At 45.3% G+C, this 27,811-nt stretch overlaps 1 protein-coding gene across 2 annotated transcripts in view; it reads left to right on the top strand.

Annotated features, from left to right (window-relative positions):
• The first annotated feature begins 207 nt into the window (after positions 1-207).
• Positions 208-27,811, top strand: part of ERBB4 (erb-b2 receptor tyrosine kinase 4) — a 455,036-nt gene continuing 427,432 nt past the window's right edge. For both annotated transcript variants that reach the window (XM_018911785.3, XM_050987615.1), the window contains exon 1: positions 208-301. In XM_018911785.3, coding sequence (XP_018767330.2) covers positions 208-301 — 94 coding nt within the window. The remainder of the gene's footprint in view (positions 302-27,811) is intronic.

Below are 27,811 nucleotides of genomic sequence, written 5' to 3'. Positions count from 1 at the left end.
CTCCGCGCGTGCTGGCGGCGCAGCGCCCCGCGGCCCGGCAGCGGCGCGGCCGCCCCGTCGGCGCCGCGGCGCGCCCGCGGAGGGGCGGCGCTGGGGGCGGCGGCTCGGCGGCGGCAACTTTTGGGAGCCGGCGGCGGCAGCGCGGAGGCTGCGCGGGGGATGGCGGCGGCCAGGCAGCGGCGGCGCTGAGGCAGCGGCGGCGGCGCGATGCCGGCGGCGGCCGGGGGGTTGCTGTGGTGGAGCTGCTGCGTGCTGGCGGCGGCGGCCGGGGCCCCGCGGGCCGCCGCGGCGGCGCAGGCAGGTGGGTGAGCGGCCGGAGCGGCGCGGCACAGCCGGCGGAGCGGCGCCTTCCCCACAACTTCTCGGTGTCCCGGTGCCCGGCGCGGGGTGCGGGAGTTCGTGCGGGTCCCGCGGAGCGGCGGCGGCCAGAGGGCGACAACCCCCCGCGGGAAGCGGAGCGGAGCGGGCGGTCGCGGATCGCCCGCGCGGCAGCGCTCCGTGTCCCCGCTCCGTGTCCCCGCCCGGCCCCGGGGCCGCCCTTGCCGGGGGAGCCCCGGGCGGGCTCCGTTCGTGTCCCCGCAGGTGCCGCTGCCGTCCCGACGGGGCTGCGCTCCCGAACTTGGCGTCGCGGCGCGCCGGGCGGACGCGGCAGCGTTCGTGCCCCGTACACCTGTGCGTTCGTGTGCGCCGCTCGTCCCGGCCCCCAGCGTCAACACCGGGCCGAGGTGTTCGCGCACGGGGGAGGGCGAGCGGGCGGCTTGGAAGTTAACGCTGGAAAAGGCGCTTTTTCCTCCGGCAGGGTCTGCCCGGAATTTTTAACTTTCTGGAGGGAAACTTGCAGCGTTGGCTTGAATTTTGTTTTCCTCTTGGCATCCGAGCGGCTCTTTCTTGCCGCCGTAGTACGAGCTGTGCCGGCTCAGTCGCCCGGGGAGGGCACGGGCATCGCCCCCCGCTGCATCGCCCCTTTGCTGTGAATAAAACATTAAAAGGAAATTTCTTCAGTCTTTGTAACTTCGCTTTCTTTTTTTTTTTTTCCCTTCCCTCCCCGGTGATGCAAAATTTATGCTGTTTGGGCGGTATTGGTGCAACAGCTCCTCGTTCTCACAATTTAGTTTATATTTTGGGGCTTTATGTAACAGAGAGAAGGAAGGATACGTTTGGTGAGAAGCGAAAGGAGCGTTTCTTGGCTTTGCCTGCCTGATTGGGCTTTGAAGGCGGTTTTTGATCTTGGGATGCAGTTTACTTTCTCGCTGTGCGATTGTTTCCTAACCCTGGAAATCGGGAGGGGTGAAATGCTGGGCTGCTGCTTTCTTTTGTATATTCTCTTCCTGCGGTTTGAATCGGTAAATCCCCGCTGAAGAAGAATGGCACTCCTCGTTTCACAGACGCTGCTTCTCTACCTTTTTGCCTGCCTCCCTGTTTACACGCAGCCTGACTGTTCGCCTCACTTGATACTTTCCTGTCTCACACTTTTCCCGTAGCCTGCCCCGGTTTTGGGCGGCAGCCGTCCCCACTGGGATGCTCCCGTGTTCTCCAGCAATCCTTCCCACCGCTCGGACCGGGCTGCTGGCGTGGACGATCACAAAAGACTCTCCATTGCTGGATTTATACCCCAGTGAAAATAAAAAGCATCGGTCCAGGGTTGCTCGCCTGCCTTCCTGTCGCCTCTGGGGAAGCCTCCCGGATCTGTGCCGCTGAAAATCCTCTGTGCCCTGCACTGTGCAAAAACAGAAAATCCGTTTATTAAAATAGAAGGGTTGGAGTGACATTTCCTATTTGGAGGGGTTTAGGCACTGCTGTGGGCACTGGCAGCTAGTAATGATTGAGCCTTGCTACTTGGTGTTGGCTGGAATAGCAAGGCAGGCTGGACAGGGAGCCGTGATTTGCAAGTATTTTGGACCCCCCCAGAATTTGGGCTCTCTTGGCTTTGGGGGGTAATAGGATGGGTCTCTGGCTGCTGCCCTCATTTTCAGTGCATCGAGAGAGATGGTGATGCCGTTGCTCGTGCAAGCAAGCTGTTGGCCAAACTTTTGATTTCATTATCGTGTGTGTAAATATGTAAACACGTTGGGGTTTTCTGATTTCTTCTGTCTCCGTGCTTGGGCATATAATGTTTGCAGTGCACAGCTCAGTCGGGGTCACGTGAGCCAAACAGCTTGGGCTGTTACCTGGAAGCTGGCGAGTCTTTGTTCTGCTCGAAAATAGCTGATAAATTAACTCCATTTTCTGATATGTGGGGTTGGTGAGTTGTTAAATAATTACAGCCAAATTAACTTAGTCCCGTTTGAAGTATTCAGCTGCTCTGCGAGTAATTGTACTTCAAATATTTTTGCAGTTCATTTTTTCTTTTTTTTTTTAATTTTTTTTTTTTTTTTATTTATCAGTGAGCGCCGTGTTCAGGCTGATGTATGGGCAGTCTTTAATTTCATGTCTTTACTCCTCTCTGGGCCATGTCGGATGGGACATGGCACACTCCTTCAGAGAGATGCAGCTCCTCTCCTTTGCTACAGCCCTCCTTGGCACCTCTCCCGTTTATCCCGCCACCGTGTCTATTTGATGGTTAAAATTAGGCTGAGCTCTGAGTGCCTTTGCCAAGGCACGATAAATATTGACTGGGAGTTTCAGCCCCTCACTGCCATAGAGGGCCTGGCCCTGCACGGGGGTCGTTCCATCTGGGCCTTTCACCGAAGGGCAGCGGGTGCTCTTGTGTGCTCAGCACCCTCCTGGTGTCACACAGCCCTGCAGGTGTCCGAGGGGACATCTCTGCATGGGAGCCAGGGCAGCCTGCTGCTGTCCCTGCGTGTCCCCTGGGAGCACTGCCAGCCAGCCTTGCTGCAGGGCAGAGGAGCCTGGTTCTGGTGCCGCTCTTGGGGCATCCCCAGGGATCCTGGGGCAGCTCCAGCCCGGAGTTGCACCACGCAGGCTCTGTGCCTGCACCTGCCCTGCCGTGACTGTCACTGCTGCCTGCCCCAGTGACTGAGATGTGACTTTGCTTTAAAAAAAAAAAAGAGATGGTAATTGATGTTTATGTGTATGGAATTTGGCACTAGGAGCTGTGCTTGTAATTAACATGAAAACAGTAATAATAAGGACCTGAAATACATGCCTTATGAGTAAAGTAAATGAGACTTGGCAGTAGCAGCTCACGAAGGGGGAAGCCTCTCCTGAGCCTGCACGGTACTGAAGTGGGATGGGAAGCAGAGAAAGGCACGTTTGGTCCGTGGCAGCAAAGGGCCCAGTGCCCTGTGGGCACTCCTGGCTGAGCCCCAAGTGCTGCCTTGCCCTCCTGACCGTAATGCCGACTTGTTCTGAAATGTGCCTTCAGTTTCCTAGCAGGGCATTAGCCACACACCTTAATGGAATTAATGATTATTCTACTTTTCAGGGGGTTTTAGTTCGGTTGGTTTTTTTGTTGTTTTGTTTTTCAGTTTAATTTCAGCAAACCGCAGCACGTTGGCTGGAGGCGCAGCCTGTGATCCAGAGCCTGCACATCTTACAAAGGCTTTTGGAGAAACCTTTCTGTGGGTCACTGGTCAGAGCTGGGGAGCTGCTGGGTTGGGAGCTGAGCATTTCCTGGGCGGTGATGGTGGGGCTTGCAGAGTGGCCAGCCCGCAGCCTGGCTCTGTGAGCATCTCTAGATGGCAGCAGCCCCCAGGAGCTCCCGGCATGAGGACGAACTGCCCGGAGCTGGGGCTGTGATTTCCCAGGCTCTGGTCCTCCTGCTCAGCTCTCCTCCACACCCCCTTCCCAGGCCAAGGAGCAGCTTTTCAGGTGGCTGATGGGGAACCAGCCATCCCTGGAGTCCTGTCCCCAACTCTTGTGCCCCTGCAGGTGTGACAGGGGAGGTGTAGGAGCACACTGGGAGAGTGACCCAAACACTGAAGTGCTTTATATGAGCAGCCAGAGGAGCTCAGTGACTTGGTCTGGATGACTCGTTAAGATAAACAGTGAGTTGGTACCAAACCAATGATTGGGTGCTGAAGGTGAATGAGTTCAAATTGGGAATAAAGTGCTTGGTCCTAATAGTGTAGGAACTGTTTTGATAACCTAGGACAGAAAACAGAAGACACACAGTCAGTCAGCAGCATGGGCTCAGATCAGGTGGTCCTTCTGCTGTATATATACTTGCTCAAAAAGATGATGTAGCCCAAAGGTTTCATTTCTTTTTTGTGTTTTTGTATGGCAACAACCCCCTCCTGATTTCCTTGGGACAGTAAGGGTGGGCCACTGCATGGTGGTTGGTGTGGGCAATAGGATGGTTCCTTGGAAGCTTCTGAACTTTGTGTCCTGCCTGTGCAGACTGGGGTTTAGTGCTGTGCAATCAGGCACTTATGCTGTTAAAACCACGGGCAAGTGATGGCAGCTCCGTGGAAACAGCTAAGCCAGGTCTGCCCTTGTGTGCTCTACACACTCTCAATGCACTGAGGCAATTTTGCTGGGAAAGGAGAGGGGCTGGTTCCTGGGATTTGGTTTTTACTGTGGCAGGAGCGAAGGCAGGATGAGGTGAGTGCAGCCGGGCTGTTTCTCGTGAATCACATGTGTGCTGACAAGTCCTCGGGGTGTGCAACAGGCTCTGATTTTCACTGACTTAAAGGGTTTGCTTTTGCGAACAAGTGCAGGCTGCTGGTGGATTTTATGTGTGCCCACGTAGCCAAAGCTGAATTATCCCATGGGAGTACTCAATCTGCCAGAGAGATTCATCATTTCAGCAACTTTAGTTAATGTTTGTTTAGTGACTTCTTGTTTTGGAGGAGCAGTTTAAGCCGTGCTCGGTGGCAGTTCCCTTGTGATGAGCTGTGTGTCCACGTGATGAATGGTCTCATTTCTACTGTCCGCTACCTCTGCTGGGCATATGGGCACATGCCAAGCCTCCTGAAGTCTTTGAACAGCTGCTGCTATATATATCTCCTTATTTTCTTTTTTTTCCCCCAGCCTGCCAGGGAAACTTGTCCTTCTTCCCACTTTGTATAAAGGGTGTGCAAAGTCCAGGGCAGATGAATATTTGCTCGTGCATCAGTGATTCGTGAGGGTCTGATGTTGGCTGATGTTTGGGCAGCAAAGTCAATAATTCAAACTGCAGGAGCACATACTGGTCACACCATAAGCTTGTACTGCATACCAAGAATAGAAATATATATGAGGAATAGAAATTTATACTGCAAAGAGTATAAAATATATTTTTCTTTTCTGGTGGTAACTGCTTTTTGTTTCCATGCCTGAAGCATATAAACTCTAGCTTTTGACAAAGGAGGAGGTAGGAAAATCAAGTAAATAAAAGGCAAAGTAAGCCTCAGACTTTGAGCAGATACAGTTCTTTTTGAACTATAAAAAAATGATCAGTCATTGTATAAGTGTTCCTGTAAAGTCCTTTTTAGTGACTTCTAAGATTATACTCATGCTATGTTCAGCTCCTTTCTCTCCCAATGTCTGTGCAGCTCCACGTACAATAACTGAATGGGCATTTATAGCTTGATCTTTCCTAATCTCCTAATAAGTCAGCAGTGCAACGTGGGCTCTTGTCACATGGTGACATGCTCCTGTGTCTCATCACCAGCTGCTGTTGAGCTTACAGAAATACAGAGCTTGCAGAAATCTTCCAAAATCTCACTGGGGACCACCCTGAGCTCAGAGCAGCGCTGGCTGTGATACCAGAGCCTGAGCTGCCCCATGGTCTCCCTTCTAGGCTGAGTTCCCAGAGGAACTGAGGAGGAAGCTGGGACGTGCTGTTGATGGGTTTTAAATTCATGTGCAGAGGCTACTGTGGCACTGCAGGGCATTTTGTGACCCTTTGCCTGCAGCTGCCTGACTAAACTGCCTAATAAATGTCTATTAAATAGAGTTGTGATACCTGACCTCTCTCTTTTTCTCACCCCTCCCAGTTGTGATTCATGTAGGAAATGGATCGTGCCAGAGGGAGGTTGAGTAAAAAAGCTTGCATGCTGTAAGAAAGAAAAAACCAAAACAAAACCCCCTTCTGAACAAAGCTGGGTTATGAAAAAGTTGGAAAAGCCCCAAACTGTGAAAGAGTGGCCCAGCCTTGGCTGTAGCATTGCTGTGAGAGCAGGACATGCTCATCTCCCGGGTGGGTGATGATACATTGGATAAAGATCTGAAAGCTATGTCTGTCTTACTGACTTGAGCTGTGGCTTGGCTCCTTCTGCTCCACTGAGACTCTCCAAATGGTGCTTCCATGCCTTTGTCTCCTCTTTTCCCAAGAAAGCCTCTCCTAGGGGGCAGGCACCTCTCCAGTGCTGTCTCTTGCTGAGGTCCCTGAGCAGATATTGCAGATGTGCTTGCACACTTTGCATTTCAGCACGTGCTTAAATAACCTTGGTGTGCAGAGCTGAATGTGCAGGGAAGAGATTTGTGGAGGTGTCTGGCTCATTTCAAGCCCTGTGAGCTGCTGAGGACCTTCTCCTCTGGACATGGCTCCTGTGGTGGGAGCTGCTATGGGCAGGTTGGAGCTGCTTTGGTGCACGCACAGGAAGCAAAACCATTACACTTAACTTGATACATATCCCAATGTTCAATTTCCATTAATTGAAATTACGTTGAAATATTGAACGTTTTAAACATAAAAGTTTATGTACCGTGGTTAGTATGCTAATGGAATATTTTAGTAGTCTTTTAAGGTTAATGTCGCAGCCAGATGCAACGATAAGCATTTGTTCCTAAGAATTATTTTGCTTTAACCCCTTTTTCCAAGATTGTCCATATTCTGGTGAGTGTTCATCGGCTGTGCTGTGCCTGCCAGCCAGCTGTCATTTTAAGGTGGTCTTTTTGTCATCCAATCCACTATGCAAAGTTGAATTGTAGTTATTTTTGCTCATTATCTTTGGCAGTAAAAATGTATTTATCTAAATTTAAATTGCTGTTTGCTGAGGATATGTGACAGTATTTAGAATTCAGTATTATTTTATTATCTCTTTGAAAGGATAAAAAAAGGCTCATTTATTTCAAGAGATATTTCTGCAAGCATGTAAAAATACCAATGAAGTAGCTAACGTTTTCCAGTTGTTGTTGACTTCAAATTTAGCAACCATTGTCCCTGTTGATATATTTGATGCTCTAAAAATGTACTTGCCATTAAGTAGGAAGCTGAAGTGATTGGTAGGCAGATAATATTCTTCAGTAGCTATTAATATTGCTCAGAGGACATAGGCATTGGAGTGTATGGAAAAAGCCATGGAATTGTGTAGGACGGAGGCAGAAATAATGCACGTAGCTGTTTGATTTGAAAGCCATCCTTCTGTAGCACAGCAGCGCCTGCTGCCTGAATTAGCGCGTTGGGAGCGGGAGAAACCCATCTGCAAACAGAGTGCTGTGCAGCTCCTTTTGTTTAGGAAATTCAGGTTCAATCCCTGCTCTGTCTCTTCTTCCATGAGCTGGCTCAGACCCGGTGCAGCGTTGGGGGATCCCATTCCGTGGGGGGCTTTGGTGCTGGAAGCTGCGAGGTGTTCCTCCCAGAGCCAGCTTAGCTCATGGGAACGAGGGAATTAATAGCCCATTCAGAGAAAATGGAAAATTTCTAAACAAATATCACTCTTCTTTCTTCCTTTGTCTGTTCCTTTAGCCACAGGAGGACTTTGTGCCAGCACTGTGAGTTTCTCCCTGGATTTCTCAGCATCGAGTATTTCTTTGTCTCCTGGAGTTTTGAACTGCTCTTACAATCATGCATGCTCGGATCCTCTGGTGCAACATGTTTTAAACTGCTGCCAGCTCCCGCAGCTGCGTGGCCCTGGTGTCACCTGGGGCCGCACTGTGCATGGGGAAGATCATATTAGAAAAATGTGGAATTATTAGAGCCTATAAATAGTGGTGATAACTTGTACAGCATTTATGTCACCCTCGTGCTGCATAACACACTGAGATCCTGGGCTAGGTTTGTTTCTAGTGTTGCTTCACGTGCCACTGTGAAACTTCATTATATCACGATATAACAAGCAGCTGCTGTGTAAGTCATGTGGTGCCTGCAGCACAGGTGGGGGGTTCTTTCTGGAGCAGCCAGCAACTGTAGTGATGCTTGACATTTTCCCTGCCTTGGTCCAGCTTCTTAGAAAGGAAACAAAATCAGATCTGTGCTGAATGTTTCTGCCTGTCCAAGGGTTTTGGTGTTCAGCTTGAACCTTTAATAAAATTGCTAATAAAAGATTATTTAAGAAGCTTTTACTAGTGGTAGCCAAAGATTGGGGACAGGAGGAGATGGCTTTTTTCTTCCTTCTGTTTTTGGAAGATTAGCAAACAGACTCACACAGTGTTATTTGCTGCAAATTTCTTTATGTTAGTTTAAATGCAATATCTTGGGTTGTGAGACTCTCAGTCTTCACAAAGAGAAGAAGAAAAAAATCTTTAGCTCCTCTGTATGCAGAGAAAAGTCAAAACTCACATAGCTTAAGAAAATGGGGGGAAATTCCAGTGATTGTTTTCATAAGCAATATTTTTAAAACCTTTGGTAGTATTTTACACAGGGGCTGATTGAATCGTGGTTTTGCAGTGCTTTGCAAATATTGCTGGTGAAATTGGCAATGGAAACGTGGCTTCATTAAGACTCAATAGCTTTGGTCCAATTGCTGCCACGACATGTGGTTAAGGCATTAAAATATGTGGGCTATGCCTCATGCTATGGTACAGCAATTACTGGGTAGGTGTCCTTTGATACTGGGAAACAGTCTTGCCAGACTGTTGCTGTCAATTTGGATAATCCCACTCTTGCTGAAGGCCCATGGAAATGAGAGAAAACATGGCAAATAGTGGCTTTTTCCAAAAAAAGACCGTAGAGTGTGTGTGATTTCTGTAGGTCCTGTCTGACCCAGATGGATCCTGTCCTGGTGGGCGTAAACCTTCTGCTCCAGCACTCTGTACCTTGGGCTTTTCCTGTGTTTGAAGTGTCCAGTTTGTTCAGGCTGTGTGAGAAGTGCTGTGCCACTAGCTCCATTTTGGGTTTTTTTTGGATCTAGTCTGACTGGTTTTTTCATTGCTGTGATGAAGTGACATCAGCTCCTGGTACATTCCTGACATCAGTGTTTGGGAGTCCATTTATTTTGGCTTACTGGTGACTGGGTCCTTGTGTTGGGTAGCCCCTGTCAGGTTTAGATTTGTTTGTGTTGCCTTTTGGGGCCAGTGTCAGGTTTTCATTGTTTGTCCTGAGCTTTAATACTGGTGTTTCCCTTAGGCACAGATGGTGTTTCAGTGCTTTATGAGGCACTGCTGCTGCAGGCTGGTGAAGGATGAGCACTGGAGCAATGCCAGCCAGGAGGAGGGATACACTGCTCCCTAGCTTCTTCCTCCTCAGTTTGGCTAGTGCTGATGTGAGCCAAAGTGCCAGGGTTACTTGCAGAAGATCACCAAAGCTCATCTTACATGTGTTCCTTAAACCAGGAGTTGATTAAATTCCCTGAGAATTAGTATGAACTGCAGCATGCCTGTTTTTCTAGGAATATCTGGAATAAACCCCCTGTTTATTCCTGAGGCTTATTCAGTCAGAATAAGCAGGTAAAATAAAGCTTTCCTTGGGACTCATCAGTATAAGGTGCTACAACAACAACATAATTTCTTGATCACACAAGCCTGGCTTAGTAATATTAAGGAGGCTCTGTCTGGGTGCCACACAACACAGGACTTGAGTGTCTTGTGGAGATGTAATAAAGAAAACTATCAGGGAAGGGCAGAGAGAGGAGCAAAAGCCACCTCAGATCCTCTGTGGTTTGGATATAGTTGTGGGGGATGAAATGCATAATGAAAATGCCTGAGGGAATTGGAGTTGCTTTTCCCTGGATCTCTGGGGGAATTGGAGTTGCTTTTCCCTGGATCTCTGGGGGAATTGGAGTTGCTTTTCCCAGGATCTCTGGGGGAATTGGAGTTGCTTTTCCCTGGATCTCTGGGGGAATTGGAGTTGCTTTTCCCTGGATCTTTGGGGGAATTGGAGTTGCTTTGCCCAGGGTCTGTGAGGGAACTGGAGTTGCTTTTCCCAGGGTCTCTGAGGGAATTGGAGTTGCTTTTCCCTGGATCTCTGGGGGAATTGGAGTTGCTTTTCCCTGGATCTCTGGGGGAATTGGAGTTGCTTTTCCCTGGATCTCTGGGGGAATTGGAGTTGCTTTTCCCTGGATCTCTGTGTGTGTGTCTGGAGCTCAGGAACTGTGATATTAACTGTGATATCAAGCCTTCCTGCTGATATGCTTCTAGAGTGAGGTGGCAGTGACTACTTCAGTGGTAGTCTTTGTTTTTAACACCCTAGTTAATTTCATTCCCACCAAGTTTGGGTTTCCAGCAGTATGATTACTTATGGATTTGTAAGTCAGAAATAGCTTTGTAATTGCTATATTCGTTTGCCCTCAGTAGCAACAAGCATCTTAAATTTAATGCGTCATCCACACAGAAAATTGATATTTGGCCAAAACTCGCAGGCTCTGACAGCTCATCTTACAGAGCTTTTGCTTGACATGTAAAATAGAGGCTTGGGGTTGACATGCACAGGAAAATTGACAGTATTTAGGATTATTCCATAAAAGAAAAATACTCCTTACTATTGGCTGAAAATAGTTGAGGATGATTAAATTTAGATAAAAACGTCTCCCTAGAGGTCAGCAATGCGAAGGTCTGCGACATCAACCTCTTGGATCATGTGCAGAAAATCCTGTATCACCTCATAATTCAATGCTGGATTTTGCTTTATCTTCAGGATTTGTCTAAAGAAACTGTGCTCACGAGCTGCTGACCAGCTTACTAAGAATAGTTTTCTTTTCATGTGTTGTACTTTGATTTTCCTCCTGAGTAGCAAGAAAGCCCCAGATGTCTTTCACTGAAGGAATTACAATAAGGAACTTCCTGGTGCTTCTGATGGAGTTACTTGTCATGTTTGTACAGATATTTGGCTCTCAGTTGCAATTTAAAGGACTGGAAGTTTCAGCAGAGAAACTTGGGGCTCAGTTTGGTGGCCATGGAATGCATTACACCAGGGTTACGTGATGCTCTTTTTTGGGTAAATGCACATTTCAGCATCTTTTTTCAATATTTGATTTGGGGTCAGTAAGCCTAGATGACTGGGCTTCAAAACTACTCAATATCTATTTATTAAATAGAGCATTTGTGTTCAACAGAAAATGTAAGACCCAATTTGAAAATTAGGCCCATGCAATTAGGCAGTCAGGTAATAGCACATGTAATTGCTTGCACAAATGGTCAGTTAGATGTGTAACTGTTCATTTGCATGCAAAATTAACCTGTTTTGCAGATTGGGCTTGGAATATTCATGGTAGAAAACATGGATTTCTGGAGATGGCTGGGTTGTCACACCTTACCCTTCGTTGGTGTCTTCCTTTTATGAGACTGGTGTGGTTTAGTCTTCACCTGTGTTAGAAACAAGCTCCTGAGTAAGTCCAACACCCTTGGGCTCTGCTTTTGTGGTGCTCCAGATCTGTGACAACTGCTGAAAAGATTGGGAGGGCAACGTATGTGTATTACACCTGTGCATGTATTAAATTTAAGAATAGACAGAAATGCACACAAAAAAATTGCTCTGGAATTTACTGTTTTGATGACATTTAATGTGATGCTTTCACAGTGGCAAAAGAAGATGGTTTGATTTGTATATTTTTATGTGTGTATTTTCACATACACTTCAGAGTTACTTTTATTTTCCTTTTTTATCTGGTGTGCTGTCAAAACACTTCAGTGAAAGAGTTCAAAGCAACAGCTGAGGGATCTGTAGAAATACAGTCATCACTTTGCAGTCAGTGCAAGCACTTGTTCCTCTGGCAGGGTCCCTGGGTGCTCACATGGGCAAGGCTTTTTGTCTCTCTGTTGCCACTCCATGTGTTTGAACATTGATTCTCCTTTTCCTGAAAATCCAGAATAATTGTGTAACTCAGTGTGTGTAGGCTTTATCCTCCAGAGGGAGGTGGTGGTGATTTATTATCAAAATTTGGTGTTGTTTCTGAGGAGGGAGTGCTTGTTTGTGCCTTTAGAGAAAGGTGTGTGCTTGTGCTTTTTTCCAGACTGGGATGCAGGAAATACTGTTGTTCAAGTTGTTCTCATAGAGCAGGGAGCCATGGCATCATCTGACTGTGCACATTTTAGGGCTCAGTGTGGCATTTTTCTCATGCCTGAAAAATCAAATGTGGCAGAAACCTTCCGTTGTTGTTGTCTGGGACCTCGGAGTTTTAAAACTCAGAACAGCTGAAACCACAGGCTAGGCAAAGCCTTCAGGCCAGACCTGGGGCAGTGGGGAGTGCAAGAGGGCATTATAAATGAAACCTCTCTTATTTTAAATGCTTTGAAGGGAGTTTTTCCTTGCAGCTTCAATGGCAGCGGTGTCATGGGGCGCTCCCTGTGTGGGTGCTGCTGTGCCAAGTGCCCACTGCTGCTGTGTCAGCTGCTAGGGGTCCAGGCGTGGGTGCAGCTCCTGCTGCTGTGCTGCTCCCTCCCAAGCAGGGATTTTCTGCAAGGATTTTCCCCAGAGTGCATGTGGGGAGGATGCTCTGGCTGAAGGGCGAGGTGGCACCTTGGTTTCGTGCTGGCTTGTCTTCCCAAAGCGACGCTACGCTGAGCCCGAGCAGGATTAAGCAGGAGCACTTTAAGGTCACTTTTTATTCCTGAGCTAGAGGTTTATGTCCTCTGTGCATATTAATTTCACAGCTTGAGATATGGTAGAAAGGAGAGCAAATAAGAGTGCAAGTGTGTTGGGTAGCCTCGGCAATTGAGCTGCAAGAGAGAGCAAAAGCTAACAAGCTGCTTTTCCTTTCCACGCTGCATTGGCATGAATGATGTAAAAACAGTGCAAAGATTCAAGCCCGAAACTCCAAAATTACCAGCAATATATTTTAATTTTGTTTATGTCTGCCTGGCATTTAATTCATTTTTGTGGGAGGTTGTGGGGAGAAAGAACAGAGAACTGCAGGTTGCTGTATGCAAAACTAAAATCTTTTATGCCTTATATGCTTATAAAAAAGAGGTTGCAAAACTCTTCCTTGCACTGTCCCAGTCGCTTTGGTGAGGGTTATACACCCACAGAGGGTGAGGGAGATGGTGTCAGAAAAGCAGAGATTGTGGTTGACCTGCAGCCAAGAGCACAGGTGGAGGATTGCCCCTGTAGGGTGTTTGAAAGAGGCAGCCCGGAGTGGGAGTGGTGTCAGAGCACAGGAGGCTCTTTCAGCTCTGTCCTGGCAGCTCTGATAAATTGAAAATCCTTTGACTTTTTGTGGGAAGCACAGGCAGTCTTTTCAAATTCCAGTGTGGGTGACTGCATTTTCTTTATTCTTCTGTGTAGGACCCGTCAGCCTTTGGGGAAGGTGGGAGCTGGACCAGGGGGTTTGTGGGCAGGAGCTGCTGGCTCTGTGATGTTAAATGTGGGATTGGCCTTGCTGGACTCCCCAGAGCATTTAGATGTTGCTGGAAAAGTTTTTGTGGCCATTGATGGCCACCTGCTGTGTGAAACGTGGTCCTGAAGACTTGTAAGTTCTCCAAAGCCATGGATTTCTAGTCCATGGTGTCAGTTCAGCTCCATGAGATGGACAGCCTTCTGACTAAAAATATAAACCCACAAAGCATTCCAGGATAAGAAGGGATAACAAAATGCGCTGTGGAAATTATAATACTAATTATGTTATATTAGTGCAGAGGAGCTAATAGCTCTCTTTGCTCCATAGCAACTGCTGTGCTTTGTCACAGGTACTGCTGTGGGAAAAGGCAGATGAAAGGGTTAAATTGTGTTATCCAGGAGCAGCCAGAGCTGCTCTCTTCCCAGTCTTGTGCTGGAGCTGTGTGACTTGGAGCACTGTGGGTTGGCAGGCTCGGCCCCACGGTGGGAGAGGGGGTGAAAGCCAGTCCCACAGGGAGCATGCAAAACCTTTTTACACTTGTGTTTGGGTCTCCTCCTGAGTCACCTGTGCAACTTCCACAGCCTCCAGTACTGACTGGATCATCTCTTCATCTGGCCTTGTAATAAAATATTACAGGTGAATTAAAAGATGTTTTCATTACTGTGAGCAATCTAAAGATAGGCTGTGGATATTCTTGATCTTTGGAGACATTAGCCTATCTTTGAAAAACAAGTAAGGAATGAGGTATTTTATACACAGCTCTCAGAGCTGTATGAAAAAAAAGCAAACTACAAAGCACAGCGCAGGAAAATTGATTCATCATCAATTTATTGCATGGAGCTCTAGGCAAGCTCATCTCAAGACAGAACAGAGATCTATAAAATCTTTTCATCTGAAACTATGAATTAAATTGGGAGGAACTGCTGATGATGAGAGGCCAGAACCAACTCTTAAACCAGACGTTCTTTTGGGAATGGGTCTTCTGCTGCAGCAAGATTTTCACCAGCCAGGGATGGGGAGCTTAATTCTTATTACCCTTAATTCTTATTCTCCTTACAGTGAATCTGGTTTATGCAGGAGCAAGCCTGCAGTACTCCCCCTGTTCTCCCCACCCTTAATTTCAGTATAATTTTTCTTTCTTCATCAGTGTGTCTTGTTAATATTGCAGTTTCTTTTCCTGACGTGTTCTTCTCTTCTTCTATTGTGTGTGTGGATTCTTTAAACCTCCTACTGCCAAGGAAACTTGCCTTTTTCAGCTGGAAGAAGCCTCTGAAAACAAGCAGATGCATCTCCATTGTAAGATCACTATATAAATAAATAAAACTTCTTCATATATTCCCTTTGAAGAAGCAAGTGAGACAATGCTCAAGAACTCCTGCCTGCTATTTTTATTTATTTATTTTTTGGCATTGGGGGAAGCTGTGTTATGTCAGCGACCTGTAATAAATAGCACTGCAATGAGAAGTGACAGCCTCATTCACTTTGCATCCATGCAGAAACAACTCAGCTCTCCTCCCATGCCACAGGAAAAAAGAAGTTAAAAAAAAAAAAAGTGAGAAAGAAGGGAATTAAAGAAAAGAATTGACCTTGGCTTGCAGTTGCTCTGGTAGGAAGCAGTGAGACCAAAGTTTTGCAGTGGCATCGCCTGTGTATTGCAAACTGTGCAGCCCAGAGTGCAGGCTGTGCTTCCTCCTGCTGCCTGCAGGTGTGGTCAGCCAAGCTCTCAGCTGGCAAAAGACACTGGTTTGGAAGGCTCCTCGAGTAATTGGGCAGAGGGTGGGGAGGGAAGGAAGAAGGGCTTACACAATAGTGAGGTGAGGTGTAGTCAGACCACTCCTCTGCAATTGGTTATTTTTTCGTCTCCTGCATTTGTCAGAATTTATGGTGATGTTAAAGTGATTTGGAGGTTTTCTTGCAAATCGGAGTATATGCTAAGTAGAAGGGGGAAAATGTAAAGGCTTTTAAGAGTATTGGTTGAATGCAGGCTGTACTTTTGTACATCTGTTTGTAACACTTGCTGGATGGTTTTCTTCATTGCTTTCTCATTTTGTGCTTGATTTTTAAAGTTTGTAAAACATCTACAAAAAAAAAATTACTTTTATTATGTGCTGGGGTTTTATATCAGCAGGTGCCTGCCCTTTCCCTCTGTGGGCTCTCCATCTGTTTGTCTCTGTGCTGGGATAGCCAGAAAGTTTCTAGGGATAGGGAACTGCAAACTCCACTGGATTTTGGGGTGCTGTGGGTGTGGATCCCCCTCTCCTGGTAGCTTTTCACGGGAGCTGCTCACCCTGCAATAGAAATCTGGGCTCCAGCAGCTTGGGATGGCTAAACCCTCCTTTGCTTTGCCTGGGAGAGGGGAATGGCAGCTGGCACACTCTTTTAGCATCAGGCTGCTGCTGAGCACAGTGCTGGTGTTGCTGTGTGTCTGTGTGTCCGTCTGTCTGTTGGCTGCTGCTGTCTCTGTGGGGATGCACAGGCTGAGGTCTTGCCTGCAGAGGTGTGGTTTCCGATGGCAGGATGAGGAAGGTGGAAGGATGCAGCAGGAAGAGGGCAACAGGGGAGAGAGAATGCACAAACCAGTTTGGTTATGGTTAAGGCTTTTTTATGGTGTTTTTTGTTTGTTTTGTTTGGTGTTTTTTTAGGAGCCCTTTCAGGCAAGCCTCGCTTGCCCAACATCATCATCTGCTGGGGTCATCCTGCAGTAAATACAGTTATTGGCCCTGCCCCTTGCTGAGCAGGGTGAAATTGCACTCACTTATCTCCCCCAGCAGCGTGCCTGCTCAAGGCTCCTCGTGGTAAGAAAATGCAGGTCTTGTAGCAGGAAAAACTCACTTCCCACTTTAGGGAAGGGTTCTGGTCCCTGGGAGCTTGTCAGAAGGAATGCATGTGCATTGCACTGGCAGCTGCATGCCTCGGTGTCTCATTGAAGCACAGTCGTGGTGCCACATCCCCAGAAACCACACAAAACCTCCAGCTGGGATTTTGCATGTGCTGCCCAGCCACATCCTTTCCCACTGGCAAGGAGCAGAGATGCTCTGTGGGAAGGAGTTGGCACCATCCCAAACTTCAGTGGGGGTGGCAGCAACACAGGGTGTCTGGTGAAAACTGGGGGAGCAGGGTAGAAGCCATGCTGGTGGCACTGCACCAGAGGGGCTTTGGGACAGAAATGCAGGGAGCAAAAAAACTTGTTTTGTATTTAACCCTCAATATGAAAAGAGTGGGACACTCAACCCTTTCCTTCTGTACTTTCCAAGATCCAGAGAATGGGAAGATGTGCAGTAAAAGCAGTTGTCATGCTGCTTCTATTTCCTTGTGGGACAAAGTATTTTTGCAGCTGTTTCTTTATTATAAATCCGTTTGATATTCAGCATATAAGCAGTAAAACTAATTAAGCCATTTAATCCTGCAGATACCCTGTGTACTTCTGAAAGTATTTTGTTACATTTCAGCATTAGTTTATGGATCTTACAATAAATTATCTCTTGGATTGCCTCTCATTTCTTTCTACTGTTTTTCTTCTTTAACATAGAGTGCCATGCAGTTGGAGTTGATGGTAAAACTAATTAAGCCATTTAATATTCCTGCAGATACCCTGTGTACTTCTGAAAGTATTTTGTTACATTTCAGCATTAGTTTATGGATCTTACAATAAATTATCTCTTGGATTTCTTTCTACTGTTTTTCTTCTTTAACTTAGAGTGCCGTGCAGTTGGAGTTGATGGTTAACGTGGCACATGAAATACTGTGAAGTTTAATTTTCAGAGAGAAAAGGATAAACACACATATTTACTGCTGGCATGATGCTGCCTGCCCCCTCTCTGTGAGCAGGTTTGGGTTGGGATGAGGAGATGGACGTTGCTGTCTCACCTGGGAAGAAGTTGCCCATGTTGTGCTGAGCTCCCCTAGATGTGAGGGTGGCTGTTTCTGTTCTTGACTTCACGGCTGAGCCTGCCTGTGTAGCTCCTCTTTTCTGCCTAGTTAGACCTGTGGTAACTTTAGCATCAGGCTGGGCAGTTGAGCTTGGCCCAGAAGTGCCAGGATTTGGAGCACTTAGGCAGATGTAACCTGCTTTACAGCCATCCAGAATCGAATTTCTGAAGGAACTTGGTGAAAAATGAATAGGAGAAGTTGTCTGCCCATTTTTTTTTTTTTTTTTTAATATAGTGTTTTTAGGAGGTCAAACCACTTTGTTTTGTTATCTATCTATTTCCAGTGTCTCATTGTAAAGCTTTTGTTAATTAACATTTAATTACTGGGTTATGATGGAACCATGGGAGTCTTATCTGAAAGCCAAGCAATTGGCATACGGATTCATTATGATCAGAGCAACCCTAATGAATGTCAAATTAATTCATAATAATGTGACACTAAAATGCTAGGCATATTGTTAATAATTACTGATGTGCTTTTACCTTGTCCACTTTTAGTATTATTGCTTTTTACTCTGAGCCAGCTTTCCACTACCTATCTTTTTACACTGGTAATGCTTTAGCTGCAAATAGCTTAATTATCTGTTCATCTCTTTCACAGTAATTAGATACTGCATGAAAGCCAGGAAGTTTATGTAAATAAATATAATTTATTTTGGAGATTCTGTAACTGTGGGTTGTTACATCAAAGTGACAATGTAAATAATGAGGATGGTCTGTTGCTTGCTGTCTTTCATGGGAGAAAGGGGAGGGGAAATACCTCAAGCATTGTCACACTTGTTATTAATACAATTCCTGTGGTTCCTTATTACTTTTATTTGACAACACATCGTGATTTATTTGAAATAAAATTATAGATTTGATTCTTGGTTTTAACACAAAATACCTAAACCCAGTTTTCTGTGTTAAACACAGCTCTCAGTTTTCTAGCTTGTGTTTTATGGCTTCACAGCCATATTTATTTTGTTGGATTAGTTTTCTTGCACTTTCAGAAGAGGAGTTATTGAAATAAAAAAAAAACACACAAAAAAATCACTGTCCTAATGTCAGTGAGATGTAGTGGTGGGAGGATAGCAGGCACATTTTTGTAAGGTGAGACAGGAGGACAGTGCAGTCTGTCAGACAGCTTTATTGCTTAAAAACACCCATTGCACAGTGGCTCAGGATTCAAAGGTGTTTATTTATACTGGCTCAGCTACCCAAAACATTTCAGTGTCCTCCTTCCCCTGGTCACAAAGTACTTGCAGTGAGGCTGCAAGTGTGTAAAAATTCAATGGAGACAGCATGTCTTGCTCTGCCTGCCTTAGGACTTGGAGCCTGGGGGATGTTTCTGGAACAGCAAGAAAAATAAAATCAGAAATTTCTAAAAAGTGGAATTCCAACCTGGCTAGAATGAGTGTGAAGTTACTTTGTGGGTGTCTGTGCAGGGTTCAGGCTTCACTGCATCATCACAGATCTCACACTTTGCTCTGCTTACAGGCCACTGTGGGTGTGCAGGTTAGGTTGGACTGGTGCTGGGGCATGCCGTGGGCCATTGCATCCTGCTTGAAGGACTGATGTCCCAGCGTGGTTTTGTCTGGCTAAATAAGGTTGGTTTTGAGCAGAGGGCATTGCCCTTGGGCTGAGCTGCTGTGCCAAAGCTGCTCTCCACTGAAAGCAGCAGGGCTGGTTTCTGCTCAGCCCAGTTTCTGCTTTTAAATCCTACCAAGAGCAAAAGGGTGTATTTTCTCCTGTCCAGAAGGAAACAAACTAAATGTTTTTTCTGTTGGTGGAAAATAGTGATCAATAATAATTAACTTGTACCATCTTCTTTCTTTTCCCCCTGTGAGGAGCTCCTTACTATTGCTTTTGCAGAGCCGCAGGAGGTGCAGTGGTGCTGCTTCCTGCTCCAGGAGATCTTCACTCTTTGGCAAGAAAACCTGTGCCAGGAAGGTGGCTGTGAAATCCCTTGAGTTCCAGGTGCTGCCAGGCAGCCCCTTGGAGGGGTGTTTCTATTTTATCTTCTCTTTTCCCCGCTGCAAACAGCGGAGAGGGAAGGCTTCCATGGGCTGTGCCTCCAAAGGTCATATAACACTTTATGTTTTCTCCGACATGACACAGCGTGACAGAACAAAGTATTTATCTTGTGTACTTGTCAGCTTCGTTCTGCCAGCTCCCAAATGATGAAATACTACCGAATATGCTGCTGCTTGTTTCCTTTAGGGACTTGCGCTGATTTGTTTAAAGTGTCGTCTGCACCCAGTAAACGCTTCATTTATTACAGCTGACACCTGAAAAATATCTGAGGGAAATACATCAAGGCATCACAAAGATATTATTTTGGTTATTTGCTGGTTTGTACTTTTGTCTTAACCCCAATGAAGTTCCCTAATGGTTAGTTGTGTTTTTTTGAGGATGCCACCTGTGTGTATTTTGAACTGCTGCGCTGGGGTTTCTGGAGATGCGCTCCAGTTCGGTGACAAAAATGCATTTTGACTCCTGACAGGGTCAGCTTAACTGTTAATTATTGCAGTGAGTCACTAATGAGCTCTCGCCTCAGGAACTTTGTACAGCCTCTCCTCAAACCTTTCCCCATTACTTGTTCTGATGCTTAAGCGAAAATAAAAATAGATCTCTTGCAAAAGGGGTGAATGTTTGAGATGGTGAAGTGACCCTTGTAATGGTAATATGTGATGCAAAGGCTTTCAGATATAGCTCTCAGTATCATATTAGGCTTTGTGAGTGATTTAAAAAAAATTTTGTTTTACATTAAGTATTTCTCCATTGTCCCTGAAGAATAATGTGAAATCGAAATTCCTCTCTCAGCAAAACAATCAGTGTAAAAATAACAAACATCAAAGAGAGAGGGAAGCAGTTTGCTCACAGTACTAATTGCTAACATTATCATGTGTCAAAGTGAAGAATTAAAATGTGACTCTAAGTTCCTAAAAGTGCCCTTGCTGTGAGTTCCAAGGCCATGTGAGGTTGAAGACGTGTGGGCCAGCAGGGCTAGAGCCAATACTGGGACCTCCTGCAGTTCACTGAGTGCAAACAGGAGCTTTGGGCATGCAGAGGAGCCCCTCTGACTGCTGCTTCAGCAGCACAGCTTTGTTTGGGTTTGGAAAATGCACAGCACAATGTGTCTGCAGTTTCCCGTGTCCTGCTCTGTGTGCTGGCCATCTCTGCAGTCACTGTACAGCAGGTGTGTGCACCTGTGCAACACCCCAGTGCTGTGTACTGCCAGAAGTGGTGGGGTCTGGATTTTGGGTGTTTTATGCTATTGAGCCCAAGCCATCTGCACAGGGTGTGCCACAGAAGCTGTGGATACACTGGGAAATGACAAATCTAGGAGAAATATACGTGTATTTATAGGTTTTCCTAGCCCTAGGTAAATAAGCAGTGCTGGGGAAAGAAGGCCTTTTCTATGAGATGGGAAATTGTAAGTTGCAAGTATATTGCGTGCTTTAATGTTGTTTTGTTTTACAGCCGTTGTAACAATTTTAGTTAGTGAAATTAGATTCCTTGCTTGAGTAGCATCCTTATTTTAATTTACTGTGATGTGCCTTCCACTCGGTGCACGCAGGCTGGAGAGGAAGAAGGGCCCCACTCCTCAGCTCTGTTTTCTCACTGTGGCTCTGGACAGGGCAGCTGGAGGGGGCTTTGCAGAGATGCTCTAAGCTGGTCCTGGGGTTTACTGGCATACCCCTGTGCCAGCCACTTCTCCCCTGCCTTGGCTCCCACTCCTTTCTCTGTTTTCTTCTTATGGAATGATTTTTTGGATGCAAGGACTGTTTTTACCCCCATGTGGCCGTGCACAGTGGCACCTGGATTTTAATTTGAGGTGGGAGCATTAGGGAGACATTTGCCATGATGGTTATATGGGGGTAAATCTCATGAAGATGGAGCTGAGGAGCTGTGTTATCTCTGTCTCGTGGTGAGCAGTTTGCTGCAGTTTTCTGCTGGGCAGTGTGACGTGCATGCCCAAGGTGGTCCTGACCACAAGGTGCTCCTTGTGTGTGTTTGCTTCCAGAGGTGTGAGAAGGTGGGGCTTGACAGGTGGCCAGGTTTCTACCCCAGATGGGGAGGATTTGGCTTGAGTGGGAATTGCAAAGGCAACCAGGTGATGCTCCCTGATCTGACATAAAGCAGGGGGTGGTATTTCTGTCCCCTGTTCTAGATGAGCCAGGCAGAGTTTGTGACAGCTCCTTACTCCACCAAAATTTGGTTAATCACAGTGAATTAAGAAGCTGCCCTGAGGCTGAACATCTTTTTGGAGAGGAGGGTCTGAGTGCCCCTGCAGGAAGGATGAATGCTGGCTTGAGGCAATGAGAACTGACGTGCTGGTTCCATTAAATTGAATATGCTGGGGAAAACCATCACCAGTAAGCCACTGGTTTTATGCTCAGGGAAGTCTGGCTGCATCTCTGTCTTGTCCCTTTTGAACAGAGAGCTTCAGTGAGGTGGTGAAGTGTTCCCTGTGTGAAGGCAAACTCCTTAAAAACTAATTGGTGTCAGTCATTGCTATGCTGATATTTCCCTGCTGCTAATTTAGCAAACAGATGGTGGTCCATATTATGGCATATGAGTGAGGCTTTTCCCAGGGCCAAATGATTACCTCCCTGGTTTTCAATTAGGAGAGCTTGCCAGTTACCTGGAGTGGTTTTCCTTTTAATTATGCACCTATTAGGGCAGGTAGGTGGCCAGCCTAGGGGAAGAAGCAGAGAACTCAGTGGCATGGACAAATCCTTGTTAGGAAAAACCCATAACACCGAACACAAACTGAAAAGCCACACGATGGGAAAGAGGAGGAGGTGCACAACAGGGCAGCATGATGCACAAGTCCTTTTTCTGCTGCTGTGAGCTTTGATAAATAGCTTTGAAATGCCTGTTTGGCAGGTTGTGGCACATAGGTTGCTGTAGCACATGGGAGGAAAGGTGAGGTCTGGAAGATGCTGAATGCTTATTTTTAGCTCAGCAGAGTGCACTGGTTGAAGGAGACAAGGCAGGAGGAAAGGCAGCCCCCAGCAGCCTGCAGGAGCCTGCTGTCTCCCTGTGCTGGTGCAGGTGTGGGCAGATGTTTGCTTAATGCCAAGGAGCAGCAGCACGTGCTGCTGACTGATCCATGAAGTCTCTGATTGTCATCTTCTTTCCTATCCCAGCTAATAAAAGTCCAGACAATGAAAAGATACTTCTCTCATAATTATCAACATCTCATTTTCCCTTTGAGTCTCACTTTAAATCATCAGGTCTCCTCTTAATCTGAATTGTTTCCTCAAGCTTATTTTCCTCTGCAGGTCAGGCTTTTATTGTATTTTATTTTGACGAGACCATTCATCTTCCCTCTGCTCTGCTGCTACCCAAACCTGTTTCCTCATTGTCCTCAAGGACCAGGAAAGGAGATGAAAGAGGCTTTGGGCTTGAATTAGCCAGTGATGAAGTTTGGTGTCCTTTGGGATGGAGACATTAATGCAGCATCATGAAATATGAGCTCTGCCTTCACTTTGGGTGACTCTGATAATGTAAGAGCACAGTTAATCATATTTGGCTCTGCAGAGGGTGTCTAATCTGGGAAAAACACCTGCCCTGAAGATGGCAGGAATATGTGAGAGGAGGAGCTCCAGCAGGGCAGGCTACTCGTGTGTAGGAGGATGCAGCACTACTTGGGAAAGCCCTAATTGACAGGATATTGTTGCAAATGCCACAGGTTCTCTGTTTGTTGCTGTGTGCAGCCCTTGAGCGTGCACCCTCTTTGAAGTCTTCCCAAGATGAGCAAAACCTGTTACTTGGTGCAGTTTATGGCCTATTAAAAGGCAGCACTTGGTTGCTGAAGTGCAAGATTGGGTTTGAGCTTTGTTTGGCTTTACATTGTAAATGGGGAGCACTCTGAACTCTCAACTTAGTCAAAAGCAGTTGCTTTGCTTACTTCAGTAAGCAGGATTCAGGCCCAAAACAATTCCCTTTTATTTATGAGCATATTAAAATGCCTTTAATTGGGTTTACTTGCAGTATCTTTAGACTTTTAACTTGAAAGTTTTTTTCCTCAGTCGTAACTCAGCAGTCAATCCTTTGGTGTGGTGTTACAGCTCTGCAGATTATGTGTGGAGGTAATTAAGTACTAACGATTGAGGTGCAGGGTATTTCCTTGGGATTAATGACTGTCTGGGAGGAGTTGATGGCCCAAGGTGTAGCCAAGGGCCATTAACACCAGCCAGCTAATAATTGTAAGGAAATGCCATGTGCCAAGGTCATTACTGCTATTAGAAGTTGAGGGCAGTGAGGAGGTAGGTGTGGGGGGAGATGGAGTAACACAGGAGGTATATGGATTTTGGAAAATGTGATATGGTCTTAATGGGTATCTGCATGATGTACTTGTTGATTAGCCAGTCTGCTCCTTCCCTCCATTCCTCACTCTTCTGTCCAAAGCTTAATGGCGAGGATCAGGGTGAGCAAGGATGATGCTTTTCTTGTCTGGTGCCCTTTTTCTTAATGGTGCCTCATCTCTGGTTCACTTTGGAGGACACTTTATGCATATTACCACTGTCATTTTTTTCTTCTAGGAGGAAGTTTTCAAAACCCAGCCTAGCAGCCACCAAAAGCAGTGAGAACACCACAGCTCAGAGGGATAAAATGCTGATTTGTCTGTCTGAATAGGAGGGAGAAGATTGGTGCTTTTGAAAAACCTACAGGTTGGCCGAGTGCAAATGGCAGAGTGTGTCAAAGCACTTGGGTTTTGTAGCACAGGGATTGTGATTTAAAGCTGAATGGCAGCTGCAGTGTGGCAGAGAGCATTTTGGGGCTTTGGTGGACAGCTAGACCTAACTGCCCCCCAAATGCTGGAGGATATAAAGATAAATCTTCAGAGAACATATTGTGTACATAGCAAGGTAGAGGCTTAAGAGGTTGGGTGCACACTCAACTTCTTGACTTTGGTTATGAACTTAAAATTTGTGGCAGAGGAACAGACCTGTTTAGCACAGATTTTTTTCTTTAGCTTAATATTTCCAGCATCAGAGGAGGAGGACTTTTGTTCACATGAGGCTGTTGAGTTTCCTCTGTGCTCTTCCCCTGATGTGTTAGCTCTGAGATAGATAAATATGTGTGTATATATATATATATATGTATATATATATATATATATGTGTGTGTGTGTGTATATATATATAAATAATATACACACACACATATATATGTGTGTGTGTATATAATATATATTATATACAGATAATATATAATATAATATAATATATATTATATATTATATCATAATATAATATATAATTATATATATAAATTTTATATATGTATATCAATTATATCTAAAATTATATATATATCATTATATATATATAAATTCTATATCATCTCTATTCTACTATATCTAAAATTTATTATATACATTTGCTGATCTCCAGCAACTGGCACCTGGATTGATGCTTTAAGGGTTCAGAGCAGTAAGACTCAAATTTCCCAAACTGGCAATGCTGGAGGCAGCTTGGAGAAGCCTTTTCTTGAATGGTGGATCTCTCATGGCTGGAAGCTTTCAACCATCTTTATCTTGACATGGTGGTTTGTATGAGTGAGCAACTACAAAAACCGAATAGTGGAAGTGGAGTGCTGTAGGAAAACTCCTCAGAGGATCCACTCAGCTGCTGAAGGATGGAGTCAAGTTGGTATCCATGGTGTAAATAACTGATTAGTTCCCTGCCAAGCTCTGGTCTTTGCTGGAGCAATGTGCTTGCCACTGTTTAAAAATGAGGTTCTTGATTTCTCTGTTGTTATTCACTGCCCATTCTATGTTTTCTCATTTGCCTGGAGTTCAGGAGGAATAATTCTTTTAGAGGGAGGTTTTCAAGCTGTCCTTTTCAAAGGGGGTTTATTGAAAAAAAAAAAAGTGAGGTCCAAGCAGTCTTGGAATAGTTGAACATCCTTCCTGCCTTGGGGGAGGCTCTCAGCAGCTCAGGTGAGCAGCAGTGCAAAAATCAGCTTTGGGAAACTTCCCATGGCTGGCATCTTTCCCCAGTCTCTGGTCATGTCCCAAAATATGTGTGTCTGGCTGAGGAAATGGGTGTATTTTTAGTTTTATTTTTTAAACTCTTTAGTTCAGATATTTAAGAAAAGTTTTGAACAGAGCAGGGGACAGATGAAATTGAAAAATCATGTTTTTCTTAACTTGGTAATTTTCTTGCATATCATTGTAATCTTAATAATGATAAATAATCTGGTAAAAGCAATTATGTCCTGAATAATAATCCTAACTAATAAACAGAATGTACTGTGTAATTTTGGTCGTTTTCAGCCATCTGGCTCCAGTCTTACTAATTGACTTAAAGCACAGCAACATACAGTGTTCAGTTCTGCTGAAGTTCCTGAGCAGGCATTCCTTACAGAAATAGACTTTTTTTTTTTGGAATAAAAAATAAATCAATACATCAAAATTATTGCTAGCTCTATTACAGCAGCACAGATCATGAATCCATCAGTACTGTCTTCCACTGAGCTCCAGAAAAACTTTATTTATCATGATTTGATTGTGTATGGTTTCATTATATTCCAGTGGAACTGCAGCTGAAAGACTTTGAATGTATCCAGGGATCTAAATTCATGCTGGCAGTTACTTCTGAAGCTGCCAGAATTTAAATGTTTTCAGTTTTGGCTGAAACACTGAAAGACACTTAAGGTGTCTCTTAAAACTCAAGCTCTCCCTTTGGTTGGTTGTTATTTGCAGTTTGGTTTTTTTTTTGATTATTGCTCATCATTGCTGAAATTTCCAAGGTTTTCACTCAAGACTTTTAGACCCCTCAGTTTAACTGGCCAAAATTAAGCTGTGTGCTCATCTCTGTTTTTCCAGATGTAATACTTTGCCAACTTGGAGCTGTTTATTTTTTTTTTTTTTTTACTTACTGCAGAGGTGATTTTCTATTTTTTCTAGCCAAAACCACAGTGTAGTGCCTTTGTGGCTCCTTCTGGGTGCTTGAGGTCTGTTTTAATTGCTGTGATGAAGTATTTATAACCATTCCAGCCCCCAGCTTCACCACTCCACACCTCTCCCTGGCAATTAGGCTGCCTGCTCCTTTGCAGTGGGGCTTTTTTTGGGGCAGGGAGTTGGTGAGGGGAGAGCTGAGTGCTCAACTCAACCTGTGCTTGCCCTGGTGGGGTTTTGGTTTTGTTTTTTTTTTGGTGGCAAAGCTTTGGTGGGCCCTGTGAGCAGAGCAGGGTCCCTGCTGGTCACAAGCCTGTCCTTCCCATCACCCTGTCCTCCCCTTTCATCCATGGCTGCCCTGTGGAGTGGCTGTTCTTGGGGAGGACATGGGGAATTGCCTGGATTTGCATAATAATAGAGCAAACAGCCTGGTTTGCCTTTCCAGCCACTAGCATTTTCTGCTTATTTTGCTTAAATTTGCTGCTAAATTTGCTTATGCCATTTGGCCAAGTTCTTAGACACACTCTTAGAACAATTTAGGTGGTTTCAAGAAGTGGAAAGATAAGAATTATAGTTTGAACCCTCAATTTTGTGGAATGAATTGTGGTTACAGGAATTACATGGCATACTGACTGCCTGCTTATTTATTTTCACCCACATTACTGTGTATAATCATAGCTGCACCCAAATACTGTGCCCTGTCCCTTGACATGTGTCACCAGATAACACTCACCTGTTTGAGGAGTTGGATTTGTTGCAAGCTTTCAGTAAATAATGATGGAAGAGTTAGTAAGGGAGAAATGCAATTTCTGTGAGGTCTGGAAAGGATGCACGGGTCAAGACTGGAAGTTCAGAGGGAGCTCTGGAGTCTGATCCAAGTTTTTAGATGTCTGTGTGTGGATCTAGATGAATTGATGACTAATCCCAAACTTTGCAGCCCTCTGAATGGGAGCAAAGCCTTTGGGTCAAAGCCACGTGTGGGATGTGTGCCAAAAACTGGGATGAAAATTGTCTCATTTGGGGCTGAGGCAAGAAGATGCTCCCTGGCAGTATTTTTAGATGGTTTGTGAGTGAACCTGTCCTCCCTGCTGTGCAAAGAAGGTTGGACTCCATTCAGCATCTATTCTGGGGTGTGTTTTTTGGTTGGGTTTTCTTTTTGTTGTTGTTTTTTTGGTGGGTTTTTTATTTGTGTTTTTTGGTTGGGTTTTCTTTTTGTTGTTTTTATGTTGGGTTTTTTATTTGTGCTTTTTGTTTGTGTTTTCTTTTTGATGTTGTTTTTATGGTGGGTTTTTTATTTGTGCTTTTTGGTTGGGTTTTCCTTTTGTTGTTGTTTTTTTGGTGGGTTTTTTTGTTTCTGTTTTTTGTTTGGGTTTTTTTTTTTTGTTGTTGTTTTTTTTTGGTGGGTTTTTTGTTTGTGTTTTTTTAGTACAATCTGCTAAATTATTCCCCATCTGAGGAGCAGACTTGATTGGTGTATTTCTGATCAGTGCAAAACCAGAGATCTGCAGGGAATACTCTATTAAAGTGAATGAATTTTCTTTTTTTGAAACAAGAAGCTGCATTTGCAGCGTGGGGCACTCGGTCTGTGCCTGACAGGGACATGTGAAAGCCCTTGCTTAGCTTGATTGCCTTCATGATATGCTTGATCTGAGTTAACTTGTTTTCTG

The sequence above is a fragment of the Serinus canaria genome (genome assembly GCF_022539315.1).
Source record: "Serinus canaria isolate serCan28SL12 chromosome 7 unlocalized genomic scaffold, serCan2020 HiC_scaffold_29, whole genome shotgun sequence".
NCBI lineage: Eukaryota > Metazoa > Chordata > Aves > Passeriformes > Fringillidae > Serinus > Serinus canaria.
This window is presented reverse-complemented; position numbering and strand designations above follow the sequence as displayed.